Source organism: Drosophila kikkawai, chromosome 3R (genome assembly GCF_030179895.1).
Source record: "Drosophila kikkawai strain 14028-0561.14 chromosome 3R, DkikHiC1v2, whole genome shotgun sequence".
NCBI lineage: Eukaryota > Metazoa > Arthropoda > Insecta > Diptera > Drosophilidae > Drosophila > Drosophila kikkawai.
Window position 1 is genome coordinate 36455816 of NC_091731.1, and position 16571 is coordinate 36472386.

Below are 16571 nucleotides of genomic sequence, written 5' to 3' on the forward strand. Positions count from 1 at the left end.
AGGCAGCCGGGCTGGTTGCACCTTTGTGGCGTGTCCTGGGACAGACAAAGACGGCTCATCCTCAGCCCCGCTGATCCCCATCAGGGAAAGGGATTGGGAAAGGGAAAGGAAAATACTCAGCCATTGTGTCTTGGGCTTTGTCCGTGGCCCTGGAACTGGCTCTCGTCGGATGTGTTTTACGGCCTTGATACCCTTGATTCGCCATTTATTCCGTAGTTTATCCTTTCGTTGATTATTGCCGAGCATTTGCACCCGACTCCAGGCCCTATCCCCCCAGTAATTTCGTGGAGACTTCTGACCTTATGTGTCCTTACGCTGGCGCCCTTTGTTTGTGCTGCGCTCCTTCAATTTCCCTGCACATTTAAAAGGATTAAAAGGATATTCGTCAAACGGAAAGTTACGCAAGTTTGTTTAACGCACTTGTGGGGTCCTCTGCCGCAAAATCCTGTCTCCGGCCACTTCGTTGTGTTTTTCCACATTTGCCATTTATGTTCCTTTCTCTTTTTTTTTTTTTGGTTTTGTTTTGTTTTGTTTTCTTGGTTTTAAGGGGGAGGGGAGGAAAAGCAGACCCTTTGTTTACTCGGCCCGCTTGAAGGGCGTGCGCTCCTTAACTGGTCCTTGAATGAAACGCTTTTGGCCCTTTGTTTTCAACATTTATTTTTTAGTTCGTTCTCTTTACCACAAATATTCGTATTCTGTATGTATATTTAATATGCTGTATATCCCCTTTTCTTTTTTTCAGTGTAGTAGATTGGCCAAGCAGTAGGCGCCATAATTTGGGTTGAGTTTGTAATCGTAATTGTTGTTCTTCGCTTCAATTTTTACACGTTTTAAACTTTACACTTAGTTCTGTGACTCTGGTTAATATTCGTGGTACTTAGCGTTAGTATACTCATAATAATACACATATTCCACAGTTATTTTGCGTGTGACTTGCATAGGTTGCAGTTCTTAAATTGTATCGCTCGCTTGGTATGTCTGTATCTATAAATAAATATTACGTTTATCCCTTTATCTGTTAATCGTTTATCGTTTATCTTTAATCGAGTTCAATTTGTGTCAATTGGATTCAGTTTTATCAATAGTATAGCCACAATTCAAGCTATTCTTCTAGACAATTTCTTAGACCTTAAAACATTTTATACAATACAAATGAGGGAAATCGAAATAAGGTTGAATCCAATATCGAATACTTTAATATGCCTTTGTGCGATTATATCAATGTGTGTCCGATAAACAATGGGAACAAAAAGTTAAAGCTTTTTGTGTGGTGTAAGTGTTTTTAAAATTAATAAATAATGTCATTTTCTCTATAAATATATATATATATGTGTTTTATACACCTCTTCATCGTCGGGGCTTTCCCTTATGCCATGTTGTATACATAATTTCAATATATATCTTGTATAATTTATGCTCTTTGTTCAATACGCAATGATATGTGTGATTGGAAGATTTTGATGTGAGTGAAATGATAAAGGTAGTCGCTGTCGTCGTGCCTTTGTCCGACTTTCGACCTATCAAAATACAACATTTAAATATAATGTTCGATCGTCATAATGCCATTCCATTTCCATTGACTTGAATACGAATGCCACTGTTTTTATGGGCCTCAACAAACAATTATAGTTAAACGGCTTAAATGCCATATGCTTAGCATGAAAAATGTTAATTGGCGCGAGACTCGGCTCTCTGGCGTAGAGAAAATGTTACAACATTTATGATATGTTTTGCGAATTGCTGCCACACTTAATGTACTCTTACTCGATCTATATAAATACAAAGTTTTTACACAGATACACATTTATATATGCTCGATAGAGAGAGAGAGAGTGAGCCACAATTAGCCAGAACTTGCAAGTCCTGGCCAATTATGCACATTCATGCTGATATATGCCGAGACAACAGGACTCTCGAATGTAGACAACACGCAGTTTGCATATTTATACAGACGAGCAGACAAGTGGGAAGGGGAGTGTGTGTATGTATGACATCGAGTGGGTACTCCGGGTAACTGGTAACTGGGTCGTGTAGGCGAGTGTGAGATGTGGGGTGTGGGGTGTTTGCACTTGTTCATAGATTGGTGGGAAACATTTACTAGTACGAGTGATTCACAAACCCATAGGTGAGTGGGAAATAGCTCCCGCCACAGTTCACAAATCAAATCAAATTATTTGGAATTGAATGATGGCTGAAATTAGCATACCATAATCATAATATCGTCACTAAAACTATATACCATATATATGTACGTATATAATCTACGGTTTTGACTAAACAGAGGAGTAACTCATGGGTTAAAGCATTTCCATTTGTCGTGTATAAGTGTCAATAATTTGCTTTTGTTTCTCGTTTTCATTTTTATTTAGTTCTTAGTGCATGCAATCAGTAAATTTGCATGCATACCTATCGTAATGTATAATTTATAAATGTAATCAATTTTTTGTTTTGTTTCTGTTAATAATAGACAGCGTAGCATAGGAAGACGTCAATACCTGCATAAGACATTTTAGCCATATTTTCATACATAATATGAACTTTGTTTTCAATTACTTTCACGTGATGTCACCGTTATCATAATTAAGTATATTTCCTTTATAAAAAATGTTCTGTAGTCCGTTCAAGCATTATCCAATCGGTGTGCAGCCGTTGGAAAATGTTTCAACTGTGGCAAGATTTGCAATTTGCAGTTGTAATTGTTTTTGTTAATTGTTAATTGTCGAGTGTTGGTTTTGCTTCAACTGATTCGCACGTTCGCTCAAACTGTAGGAGAACATCGCAGGCTTAATTGTATTACTAACATTATGTTTGGTTTCGCTTTGGGTTCGGTTCGCCATCGCCGAGTAGAAGTCAAAAATAGAAGCCTAATTACACACACAATACAGACGCGACGCTCATTTAATTTTGGTTTCGTGTATATATACGGTATAGAGAGTATAGACTAGTCCACTAATTGCTTTACATATATTTACTTTGCCGGGTTGTCCGTGTTGTTGTTGTGGTTGCCGCTATCATCTTGCTTTACATAGTTACATTGTTATGCTACGTGTGTTTAAACTGCTCCTCTAGCCATAGACACTTAAAGCGCGCTCCTAAATATACATACATCCGTGCTTAGTTTTAAGCACCGCGATTTACCTTACTTAACTCCCCTAAGCGGCCGAAAAAACGCTAACGTAAACGTAAACGAAAACGAAAACAATTAATCGCAACGGCAAATATTTTCCTAACTACACACTAAACGCTCCATTGCAACGACATAACCATTTACACACATAACGAACCGAAAATAAGGGGCCGAAATGAAAATAAATAAAAATAAGCGTCGTAATGCTCGGCGGAGTGGCCCAGCCCTCTGGGTCTTAACCCTTTCCCGGGGTCACCACGCGCCGACAACTGCGCCCTTATTTGTGGCCGCCCCCCGTCTTATTGGGCGCCATTTCTCGCTCCGCCTGTCCTTTTGTTTTTTGTTGTCTTGGTTTTCTCAAAATGTTTTCAACACTGATTGTTTCTGTAAGCTTCTTGGTTTAACTGTCTAATTATTTTACATTTAAACGTTTATTTCCGGGGGTACTTTGGTACGGGGTACGGTTAGGGGTTTAGCTTGCTGCTGCTGCTGCTGGCTGGCTTTCGCTTAAATTCAATTGCCCTAATCTTAGCCTAACCCTCCTCCTCGGTTGCCACATCCCTGACTTTATCCTTATCCTTGACTGGCCGAAGCGCTACAATACCGTAAAAAATATGTCTCCTTTAATTTCGTTTTCAATTTGTGAGTTTTAAGTTTGTCCTTCGTTAGTTCCCTACTGCTGCACTGTGTAAGATCATGCATTTTAGGTACATGCTTCGTAGCGGCTGCTTTGAAACGCCTAAAAACCTTCAACCCAATCAATTCTGGCTGTTTGCATTTGGATTTCCCAGGGGGAAGCGGCTTTCGCCCAAAAACTTCTGACAAGGCCTGACCTTGAAGAGCACAAAGTTTGGTTTCTCTGTTGAGGGGCCTGAGCCCCCCTCTCTTTCTTTCTCGTGTTCAATTAGCTGTAAAAAATTATCCTTGTGCTCCAAAAAATGGCCGCTGGCCGGAAGGGAATGCTCATTCTTCTACGGAACTACGGTTCCCCTCCGCCAGCAACTTAATTACAAACATTCTTTTTGGCACTGTGGCCGCACAAACTACCAAAAAACTAGACAAGCTGAAATTCCACGGCCGCTTCCCTCGGTCATCTGCAGTTATTTACAAGTAAACTATTTAAATTGGCCGACCAAGGCGAGCAGCACAAATGCAAAAAAGTAGCATTCCCTTAATCCTTTCGCCCGGCATTGTCCTTTGTTCTCTGCCCCATTGAGCTCTCTGCTAATTTTTCTGCTAAATCGAGCTCTCTCTTGGCTTGCAAACAGATTAAAAATTTGGTATACAATTTACAAAAAAATCCAACTTGGTTTCTCCGATGCAGCTTTTGTCCTCGATGTGGATGTGGACGATGTTGATGATGATGATGTGATTGCCCTTGGATTGGCCGTAGCTCTACCTTCTACCATGCAGAGTGTGCGAGTATGTCGGTGGTCTTCTCCTCTCCCAGCTCGTTCCCAGTGTCCTGCGCTGTCCCTCTAGTAGCTCAGGGGCAGCAGAACAAGAAGCAGCAGCTGGGCCAGCGACCACAGGTGCGTCAGCACTGCCCCTCCGTGCGCCCTCCTTCCTGCGGAGGTCTCGTTGCCATGTCCATTACCGTTGCCCAGCGCAGCCATCCCGATGCTGGGCGGAGCCGTTGACGTGGAGGAGGCCACTTGGCGCTCAACCTCAACTGCAAGTAGGGGAAAAATGGGAAAATAAAGGCTTTAGAAGGTGATAAACAATGCTGGGTAATTATTCTTAGCCTGCTTCTCAGAAAAACAAAATCTAAAATGGGAAAATCACTAGACGGCCAAGGTTATACCAGTAAGGAAAGCTTCTTAAATTTTTAAAAAATAACAGGAACCTGTATATAACTTGACAACTTTCAACATTAATAGCTCGAACATCGTGGCTTAAAATAATCCACATTCATAGTAGGAGAGGTCAAGGAAAAAGGCAGAAAAAATCAATTTGAAAAGCAAAGTTGATGTTGTAAAATGAATAATTCAGGACAGTGATAAGCCCCCAAGTTATCTAGACAAAATGGTTTACCGCCGAGAACGAGGCATGAAACCGCAGGAAAGGTCGCCGCGGTGATCTGGCTGAGAGTCGTCGGGCGCTGAAAAGTTTTCGCATAAGATGGCAACAGCCCCTTAGGGCGGCATAAGAAACAATTACAGACTGGAGCATTCTCGGCTGCGAAGTGGCCCTAACAAATGACGCACTTCACGCAACATAAATAACACGCATACGCCCCTTGGTTCAAGTGACAGTTGGCAGCCACTCGGCCACTCTGGCAAACTGGGCCGCCAAAGAGGTTGTAGGTCGAAGGACGACGGACGACGGAGGAAGGACAGCCAGCGGCAACTGATGGGAAGCCAGCAACGAGCGTCATGAGTCATGGGCCTGGTAATGTGTAAATTATTTCGTACAATTCGGGACAATTTACAACAGGGCTCAACGACTTGGCTGGGACGTTAGTGTTAACAACCGGCTCGTAGGCAAACAATGCCGGCAAATATATAAATTAACCTTTGTTTAGCTCTGCTCAGCTCTCCACCCAATGAGTTGGGGCTGAGTAAATGAAAATTAAACGTAGACAAACGGAAAACATATGACACCGAGAGGCCCTTTCAAGGACGAAATATCTAATCTGCCAGTTGAGACAATGGCGCCGTTTACTTTTGTTTAAAATTCCTCGTTGGCTTTGGCTTTGCTGACAGGGAAAACAACAATGCGCTCTTCCCAACATTATCATACTAATTTATTTTGTGAAAATTCATCCGTGATTCCATCATACATTTCATAATTTTGTGGCGTCGAGGACGTTTTTTTGATGAGCTCACGGGTCGTAATTTCAGCCGACGCGTACCGAAACAAATATTTGCCTTGCATAGCATTACACGACATAAAATAAATAAAGTAAATATGCACAGACATACATCCAGTGCCCATGTAGGCGCAGAGATTCATGCAAATCACGCATACGCCCCGAGCGCCGAGATAATATGAGTTCTAAATTCAAGAGTGTGACCTCGAAAATCTGAACAGAACCTTTTTTCTTTAATTATTTATATAGTTTTAATTATAGAATATTAAATATAGATAGTACCAACCTTTCACGGAGTACGTCTTGTAGTCGGCGTACTGCTCGCCCTGTCCCACTGTAGCTGGAATGGTGGACAGGCAGGTGATCTCCATGCGTCCATTGCTGCCCACATGCTCCTCGGTGAGCTCTATGTTCAGCTGACTGATGCTAAACATGCCCTTCTCCTGCTGGGCAGCGGTCACAGCAGCCGCTGCCGCCGCAACACCGCTGCCGCCGCCAGGATGCGAGAGCGGTCGCTGGTAGCCCGCCGCCAGCTGGTTCATGGGACCGGCATTGGAGGGAATGCCCAGCTCCTTGTTCATGTTGGGCGCCTGTGGGCCGAAGCCGCCGCTGTTCAGGGTGCTGCGAATGATGCCCAGGGCGTTCTCGTTTATGTGGCGCCGGTACTTGCGGTTGCTGTTCCTGGAATAAAGAGCGAGAGGACTTCATTGAGTGGTGGGAAATTGGGTGTGGGTCTGGGTTTAATGTGCCTGCGCCCGGCAATTTGCACACAAATAAAACCGTAAATATTTGCATTTTATGATTGATGTGTGTAAACGTGGAAAGCAAAACACTGGGAGCTTCCACATGCCGGGCACGCACATCTGATTCCCAAAACGAAGCCGAAACAGTGTTGCCAATGCGAAATTGATCAACTTGAAATACAGGAAAAATAATGTGAAATATTCTATAGTATGTTTCTTTTTTTATAAAATATTTTATACATTTTTAAACAAGTTTCATCAATAAAATAATATATATTTGATAACTAAATCCCATTTAAAAACCGACAGCACTGTTGCTGGAACCTTGTTAAATGGATTCAAGAGCCGTCTTCATTTTCAGCTCAGAGCAGAGTCCTGAGTAATTGATAACCGAACAACAAACTTCACCACTCTGAATGGCCCAAGGATTCTGCGAGGAGGCTCATTCGGTTTTCAGGGAAAAAAAATACACAGGAAAGTGTGAGATTATCGAGCAGCTGGGCCTTTTCTGCTGATTGGCAACGCTTTCTAATGGTTATCCTGCATTACGGCCTGATTAGTTTGCATTATTCAGCCGACGGCATTCAACTCGTATCGCACATTGTGAGTCTAATTAGCTTTTACGACTTTGCTTCATATTTGATAAGAAGCCTGAACGGCATACAAATGAACTTGCCTGCGGGCCCTGTGGCTTTGGGGGGGTGGCCTCAGGATATACTACATTAGGATATATGTGTACCGTATTCAGATCCCATCCCCTGTAATTACCTCGACATGTTCGGCGATATGTTGCTTTATTACAAATGCAAAATGACAGCGAAATTACCAGAACCAGCGGCAGATACACCTGATACTTGAGCAAATAATGGTGAGGCCGTAAAGTTTAATGCCGGCAAACCCATTGTCAGCTGTGTTGGTTAGTGGAAGAGCCTTGAAATCTGTGGGAAAGAGCTAACTTCCGTCTCATTTTGAGCAATTATTCCATTTGCATAGCTCTCGTCCTTGGCAGGGTCTTGACTGCCTGCTTATGCAAATGGAATTTGAATGCCCTGAAATTTTGACAGAATTGTATTTAAATATTATTTAGCTTAAAGTGCAGCGAGGGCTGCACGAGTGTGAGCTCGAATAAGGGTCCTGGGATACGAAGGATACTGTTGCCGCAGGCTCTCGTACAGATAAGGCAAGGTGTCAGCAAAAAGTTGCTTTTCCCAGGGAGTGTTTGCTTCTCATTCAATCCCCTTAAAAGTGTATATAGGAGAGCGAGTATGTTTCAGTCTGCTATGGCCTCGGCTTCGGCTTCCTGCGTTGTGCAACTGGAGCTCTTGGCATCTAGGGGGAAAATGGGCGAATGCCATGCAAATTTTAAGGCCACAAGGCGACTCTCGGATGCGCTGCAGAGGAGAAGAGTTCTTCATAATGGGAATATAACCCCGAAAAAAGGAATTTCCATTATGGTTTTCAAGTGAAATATAATTTGATTTGCCATAAGGAAATGTCCAAAAATGCTGCAAGTTGAATATAAGTTGAATATAAGTTCCTTGAGATCTAGAGACACTAGAATAATACTTAAACAATGTCCTTAAATAGTACCTCCGTTCCGAGTGCGAAAATAAACACTTCTTCTAGTGTCCAGGGTACAAAGTGCAAACCTTTGCACGCATACAGGACAAACAAAGGCTTGGCAAGGGTAGTAGGGGAAGGAAAAGAAGACCCTCCTGGAGAACTTAAACAATATCGAGTGGCAGCCAGGCAGTTACCGACAGACAAACAGCAGTGGCATGAGTAGTAAGCCAGTTAAGACGGGAAGCAAACAAATGCGGGACAAAACTCTGAGCAAATGCACAATATCCGCATAAGCCTTCGACAGCTCTGCTGGTCCAACTGGCTTTGGGCTGATGACAGGACCCGAAGAGCAGATGGAGGAGCTGAAATAGAGGAGCCCGAGGGGGCAAAACAGAGGTGGAGAGCAGCTGCAGCCGGGGCATCATCAACGGAGCTGTTGTTACTGCGATGCTGCTCCAGTTGTCTTAATAAAATTCCTTATGCAGCGCACTTTTCGCAGGAAACGCTGCCACCGGTAGTTGAGGCAACAACATGGCAACGAGCCAGGACCAAGGAGCCAGGACCGAGCAGCAAAGCTGGGACAACAGCATCAGCACCCGTGGCAGGAAGCTCAAGTTCAAAACATAACAAACTTGCCGAGCAATTCAAATCAGACGGAAATGCGGGCCCCGGTGTACGCTACTGAAAGGGTATATATACAATTTATATATATGTATATGGTATACAGTGTATATAGTGTGTGTCCTGTCTGTTAGTTATGAAACTGCTGGCTGGCATGACACTTTAAATTCCTTAGCCTTGGCTACGCAACATCTTAACTCGCCGCTGACATGCAAAAGCGCCTTCTGGTCCGGAGGGCCACACCGCCCCCAGGCGATAATTTGAGAAATGCGCTTAATTAATTGATAAGTCATGTAGTTTCTTTGGGGCATGCCACCACTCTTCCGCCCGAGCCGGGCGGGCTGCGCAAAATTTATGTGTCTCTGGGCCGCAAAAACCGCAGCCTAATTTCGTCTGCCAACGCAGGCCAACGAGCTGAAGGCGTCGACGCCAACGCACCAAAACCTATTAGCAATTTATGATAGATACAGCAGACCATTCCGGGACTCGAGCTGAGCCTGTGCTGCTTAACTTGGTAATTTTCCCGACAAATTTAGCTTTTTCTAGGCACTTTTGTATTAAATTTGTGAGTCGATAAATATTTAACATCTTTTACAATAATAGTATACGTTAATTTATCAATTAATGACTTAATAAAATATATAAAGGAATTATGAAATAGTTTTTAAGTCAGAATTTATAAACCCTAATATTCTGACCTAATTCGAAGATGTCCTTTTGGGCAAAGAACTATCAAATATAGAAAAGGGAGCTACCTTTAGCATTCCCTTCATCCTTTCTGACCAAAAACTGACAGCACTAAAAGGGACAAAACACCATGATTTCCAATCCGGGGGAGACCATCTACCCACTTAGACTGAAACAAGCAAAGTAACTTAAGTGGGCGCTAGGGCTACGTGCAAAACCATGAATTTCTTATGGCCCTGCCATGCACAAAACAAAAAGAGGTCCTGAAATCGGAAACCGGAACTTGGGTGAGCCGCAACTTGGCAACAACAAGGCGAAAGGCAAAGAAACCAAACAGATTACCAGCAAAACTTTTGGCTAGCTTAACTTGGCCATGCCGACGCTGTTGGCCGAAATCAAAGTATTTTCCCCCGAAAAACCCGGCAGCAAAAAACTCGCTCCTGCTGCCGCCCGCAAATTACATGGCGCAACGCATGCAAATTTCTCTGGCAAGTAATTGCCCGGGGCGAGCTAATTTGTATTAACTATTCAGGGGTGTAAAATGTTTCGTCATCGGCAATGCAAGCGATGCCAAGTCGATGTCGATCTAACAAGTGTCTAACTTACGGCTCAAATGCGCGCGCGCACAGAAGACCGCTGTGAAAATAACTTTAAAACTGGGTTAGCCAAAGTCGCGTAACTCGTACACTGAGCTTAAAGTGGGTATTAACTGTAAGCTTAAGTGAAGAAATTTTTACTTATTATTGATATACGATACTGTTTCGATATTTTCCACATTTATTAGATATTTTAGGGCTGTTTGATTTATTAAAATAATTTTAAAAATCCTACTTTCCAATTTTTTCCGTAGTGCAACCTGGCAGGAAACTCCACCGCTACCAAGATTGCCACCACGAACCACCGAGCGAACGTAACTGACAACGGCAACTGGTACGCGTGTGAAATTATAACTGACAGCAGAGCTTCTTTTGTTGTCGCTGACTCGACCTGGCATGCGGTTCATTGAATAATTTATGCACTATAAAGTGGCACCGACCTCCCCATATCCTGCCTCTGTCTTTCGTGGCTGGCACAAAGTACTGAGGGTATAGAGTACAAAATACCAGACAGACGACACCTGAAATGGGAACGCGATGTTTTGGCGTGCAATCGCATGCGTGTTCTGCCAAATAGTTCATTAAATGCCCCTGTAACTATTTATGCTGCCAACAGCATTTTCCAGCTGGGCTGGCCAACCTAATTAGGGGTCAAACCAAACGGAAAATGGTTCATTATGGGAGCAGCGCGTCGTTTATCATTTACCCACTCAATTAGGGGAAACAATTTGATAAAATTTAGTTTAAATCAAATTATTACAAAGTAGTTCGATGGACGTCACACATGTTGCACGCGACAGTCGGGGCCGAAAAGTTGCCGCAGGAAAACCGCTCGTAATTGGCTTAATTGGGCATTTATCGTCAATCACCGAGTTGCATGTTCATGTTTGACTTGAAAAATGCATATTTTCGCAATTAACTTGATTGCATTTCCATGGCAAAGGCCGCAGGACCCTGCCGTTCCTTCGGCATAACGAATCAGCAGTCAGGAATCGGAGCTAAGTTCATTACCGGCAGAGCACACACACACACAGTTTGACAGACATTGCTGAACCGCCGGAAAGTATGCCCCGCAGCTGGGGTATCTCACGGCCCATTGGGCAATCAATGAATGAATGAACCTCTCGCATATCAAATTCCAAAACAATAAATGTTATCATAAATGCCTGATAATATGCAAGCGATACACAAAACAAAAAAATAATAACAATATTCAAATAAAGCGAAACCCGAAACCACCGAATACCGCGACTTCATTTGCATAAATAGGTTTTTTTGTGTTTAGCCCTTTTGTTAGTGCATATTTACGAAATAGTTTACTGATTTTGACCATAAACTAGCCTCGGACAGCGGATACAGTGGACAGTCGTTGCGGTCGTCATCCGATTAGCATATGATTTGCGATCCCGCATAGCCTGTCTCCACTGCGTGATATATTGACCGTTTTAATTAGCTCCCAGTCTGGCAAATCATTCCCAGAATGCTGTTGATTTTGTAATTGATTTGTTTTCACCCACTCTGGTTGTTTTTGTTATTAATTAAATATGACTAGCTATGCTAATGGCCTGGCATTGCTCCACTTAAGTGGCGATTATTTTTGGCCTACCAAACCTCCGATTCCGTTGCCAGTTTGGTGTTTTTGCATTTCGTTGGCAACAGCGAAAATTGGCAAACCGTTTTGAATTTATGCTAACTAATGCTGGCGGATACAGTTTCAGCCTCAGCCTCAGGCTCTTGCGTTTTGCAATGGCCCTCGTTTGGGCTATCAACGGCATCGACTACACCCGCCGTCAAAATCTGCATCTTATTGGTGGCGTCTGTCCGCGTATATAAACCGCCCTCTTCCAGATGGGCTGCAGCATTAGCAGTTCACACCTCCCAAAGTGACCAGCACGTTGACAGATTCGAACGGAAATTGGCTAGAAAAGCAGTCATCAATATGCGTGGATTTATGGTGAGTTGAAAGGGAATAAGGAAATAGCTGAAAAATATCGCAGAAAAACTAATGGAGCTTCAAAATAAAAAACTTGCTTTGGACAATTGATTTTAAATTATTTTAATTTAATTTTTATTTCTCCAGATCTTGGCTGTCTTGGCAGTGGCACGTGCCGATGTGGGTGGCTACAATTATGGAGCAGGCATTGGTGGCTCCAGCACTGGAGGTTCTCTCTCCGGTGGCTCTATCTCTGGAGGTTCTATCTCTGGAGGTTCTATCTCTGGAGGTTCTATCTCTGGAGGCTCCATCTCAGGAGGCTCCATCTCCGGAGGCTCCCTCTCCGGCGGCTCCCTAACCAGCGGATCCTACTCCAACGATTATGCCCCCGTCAACACAGAGTTCAACAAGGAATTCTTCACCTACACCGCTCCTGAAGCCGATTTTGAGGACAACAAGAGCGTCAGCGACCTGGCTGCCTCTTTGAAGAAGAACCTGCGAGTGGTCTTCATTCGTGCTCCAGAGAACAAGGGTCTGGAGAACGCCGCTTTAGCCCTGGCCAAGCAGGCTGCCGAGCAGCAGACCGCCATCTATGTCCTCACCAAGCAGGGTGACCTCTCTAGCCTGGCCAACCAACTGCAAAACCTGAACCATGTAAGCGCTAGCAAGCCGGAGGTGCACTTTGTCAAGTACCGCACTCAGGAGGATGCCCTCAATGCGCAGCGCACCATTCAGCAGGAGTACGAGCGTCTGGGTGGATCCTCCACCTCTCACAATGGAGGCGTGGCTCCTGTCCTGGACTTTGCCACCAAGCAGCAGGTGCAGCACCACCATCAGCAGCAGCAGCAGCAGCAACAGGTGCAGCTGATCGATGAGCGTAGGGCTAGCATCAGTTCCTCATCCGCTGGAGTTGTCTCCGCCGAGCTGGAGGCACCCTCCGCTGGCTACATCCCTCCTGCCGCTGCTGCCCCCAGCTCCACCTACCTGCCCGTGAACAAGGTCAAGTAGGAGGACCCGCCATCATCGTCATATATGTTACAAACTAGCCAAATTGTGTTGCACACTTCGCCTTAAGTGCTGCGTTATAAAATAGAATTTTAATTTAATGTATACTCGATGTGTTTTTGTGGCTGTACCGAGATTAATGGGGCTCGTCCTGTCCAGCAGCGTCTCGTGGCCACCGCTATCGGTCGGCACTTAGCCGGACCTGGGCTTGCAATTAAAACTAAAAGCGCATTGGCATTGGACGGGCTTAAAACTTGCCGTAAATTTAAGTGAGCCCGAGTCCGTTGCCATTATGGCCGCGGTTTATGGCACGTCAACGGCGACCAGCGTTGACCCGCCCTTAAAGGATTACCGGCACACACGCGATGTGGGGCACCAGGACGCGGCTAATTACCGCCACAGAGCCAATTTCGGGCAGTCGCGACATTTAAGGGCCGCCCTTTTGAGGGTCAAGTCGGCGGCAGCGGTGGTAATTTGGTCTTGGCCAAGGGAAACCCACACTGAAAATTAAATGAAAATTGCTGGCTGCATTTATTTCGTCCTTTGTTTCCCCAGAATTCCAGCGACCAGAAAACCCAAAAGTGCTTTGTTTTGTGTTTAGCGGAGAGGTCGACATTCCTTAGAATAATCTAAAAAGCTATTCCAGTTGCAGCCAAGTGGCAAGATTGTTGCACTGCGGCTGCCAGGAATCCTGCCAGCGAGCGCTTATTAAAGAGGCGTTTCCTGTGGCCGCTTTAAGCTGCCGTTTGTTGGCTTTTTGGATTGCCTTTCGGATATATGCTATCGTGTCGTGTGTGTGCCTAGGTGTGTTGCTGGGCTCTCGGCACAAAGGAAGTGTGCAAAGGGCAAGCAAGTTGCCGGAATAAAAGCCAGGTTGGAGCTAGACGCAGACAAGGACCTTCAGACCTGGCCAACATTTAGTTTTGCCAGCTCTCTGCCGGCGTGGGCCTGCCACAAAAGGCCTTACGTGTTGCACAAACATAAATTGTGCAACAACGTGTAAACTACTTTTTGACTGCACGGTAGGGCGCTCCCGTCCCAGTTGCCATGTCCTTGCTAAGCCCATTCCGAGCCATCTCACTCTCAAAGACGTGGAGTGAAATCGGAAGACTTGATACCCTTCCGGCGAGTTGAATAATTAAGAAACATGAGGAAGTGCGATTAAATCAAACTTAATTTTGAATAAGCGCTGTTTTCTAAAATAAAAATATAATAAAGACAGACCCTAAAAATACTATTTTCTTTCTAAAAACTAGGGTATAAATGTTTCAGCTTCCGGAACTCTTGATATTCCCATTCCCCTGGCAAGTGTTCACTCAGCGCTACGTGTTATGGCCTTTAGAGCCGTGCAACGTCTGCTGTTGCTCGTTGTTTCGTCTGCCTGCCATTCGGTTTTGTTCTTCTTTTTGTTTTTTTTTCCTTTCATGTTGCTGTTTAAAGGGTCTTCAAGTCCTTTTCCCTTTCCCTACACAATAGAAACAAAAATGATGTGAAAGGCAAACAAAACGTAAGAGTGCGGCAATATGAAAGCTTTCTGCTGTTCCGGCTTTCGAGGGCCACTTGTCAGTCTGTCAGCAGGCCGTTCACTAATCACGTTAAGCGGTTAATTACTTCCCAGGGCTCATGTCACAGGACACACCGACTACTACCTACCTGGCCACAAATACACACTCGTCCGACCTATACTCAATATTTTATGCCCGGCCCCATAAATCCTGCAAGGTCGCTAAGCTCGGTTACACTCGTAAAAATATTTTACTTTGTGTGAAATCACCTTGGGGTTGTGATAACAATGATGAAGCGCATTTATTGCTTCAGGAAGATCGTTTGCCCTGGAATTTATTCATTATAATTTTTACAAGTTTTGGGGGTAACACAAACAGGTTTTGGCTTTTAAAAATATATTTTCGTTTTAATACAGATATAAAAGCATGAATATTAAACCGTTGAAGTTGAGTTAAAACCTTCAGGAATACAAAAAGGTAATTTTCTTCATTTCTCTCAGCAGAAAGTGTGCATATTTCTGCTCTTCAACTCCCTTTCAATATACTCCAGAACGAAACTCAATAATTTCCAAGAAATATGCCAATAAACAAGGGCGAAAAAATCACGTTCCTCTGAGTGTAGGGCAAAAGGGCGAAGGGCCTGACATTAGCATTGCATTTGCATAAAATAACATGAATATTTTTGCCACACCCCCGCACAACCCACTCACATACACATACGTGCGGTGCACAAACTTAATAAACAGCGCAGTTTATTCCACGCCTGGCCAAGCAACTCATGCACAACTACCCACACACAGAGAAAGAGAGGCCAAGGAATTTATGCACATTGGCATGCACATAAACGCTGGCAGTTACTGGTTATTGTTGCACCGCTCCTTGTCCATGCTACCCACCCACCTACGCCCAGTTATTTGTTATTGTTGCCGCCTTTGTTTTGCCTTTGCCTGCTGCATGTGCACTTTTTAGTCCTCGGCTACATAAATATGCAACGCTTATCACATGGTTTTATGGCAGAAGGGGCTTCCATTTACTCGTGATGGGTTAGGGGCTGAAATCACGCCCACATAAGGCCATAACTGAAGCCCGTCTACAGGTGTCTGGCCTGGCCAGCAGAGGGGATAACTATTACCTTGGCAAGCATTTGTTCATGAGCTTAAAGCACCTGTAACTCTAGATAAATATTTTTAATATTTGTTATGGTTTTGATCCTTGGATAAATTTTTTTTTTTATTTATTTATAAGAGTTTGTATTTAACCAGGCTATCGCCTTGCAGCAGGTCAGTACCTTCTACTCCCCACATTTTCCTCGAAACTTCTTTTTGCCTTCAAAATAAAAAGCTGAAGCTACAGCTCAAGCTTATGCTTATGCTGAGCGTTAGCGCGTCCTGCGCTTTGAATATAAATTATTTCTTATTGCCATTGGGCTCTCAATGAAATTAGTTCCCCCACTGCAGGACTGCAGGACTGCCTCTTACAGCTTTCCCACTCATTCTGAATTGTGGGAAATTATTTATAAAATAGTTTTCGAGTGCTACCGCCTGTGCTTCTTACCCGGCGGTAAATGCAATTAGCATTCGCTGATTACCCGGCAAGGAAATGGCACGAGTGTAAATTATGGTTTTTACTTTATGGCAAATTAACCAAGTGAGCTTATTTCGCACACACATGCGCGGCTGCTGCCAACTTTTTAGCGGCCATAAACTCCGCGTTCTACGGAGGCTGAATTCGAAACTTTTTCGGCTTATGTAAATGCGAAAGCAAAGCGGCGAGTAACCGAGTCTTGAAATGGCAAATTCATTTGCCAATTACCAAGAGCCGTGACATTTTAACTGGTCCTTTTTTAGAAAGTTGGCCATAATCTGTCAACGGAAGTGGCTTACATCTAAAGAAAAAATGGTATTAAGAGGGAAACTTATGATTAAGGAAACAAAGGGTGAACTTGGGAGAATAATTTACAACAAAGAACTATTTTAAAT

The 16571-nt window shown here is 43.9% G+C and overlaps 2 protein-coding genes across 2 annotated transcripts in view; one reads left to right on the forward strand and one right to left on the reverse strand.

The window, feature by feature from the left end:
• Positions 1-646: 646 nt before the first annotated feature.
• The window catches only part of beat-VII (beaten path VII), a 39773-nt gene continuing 23848 nt past the window's right edge, over positions 647-16571 (reverse strand). The window contains exons 8-9 of the mRNA XM_017182195.3: positions 6226-6620; positions 647-4799 (exon numbers count right to left, since the gene is read on the reverse strand). Coding sequence (XP_017037684.1) covers positions 4606-4799; positions 6226-6620 — 589 coding nt within the window. The 3' untranslated portion in view covers positions 647-4605. The remainder of the gene's footprint in view (positions 4800-6225; positions 6621-16571) is intronic.
• Tb (Tubby) lies at positions 12000-13124 on the forward strand. Its single transcript, XM_017182197.2, has 2 exons — positions 12000-12103; positions 12230-13124. Exons 1-2 carry the CDS (start codon positions 12089-12091, stop codon positions 13088-13090), a joined length of 876 nt encoding a protein of 291 aa, XP_017037686.1. The 5' UTR covers positions 12000-12088; the 3' UTR covers positions 13091-13124.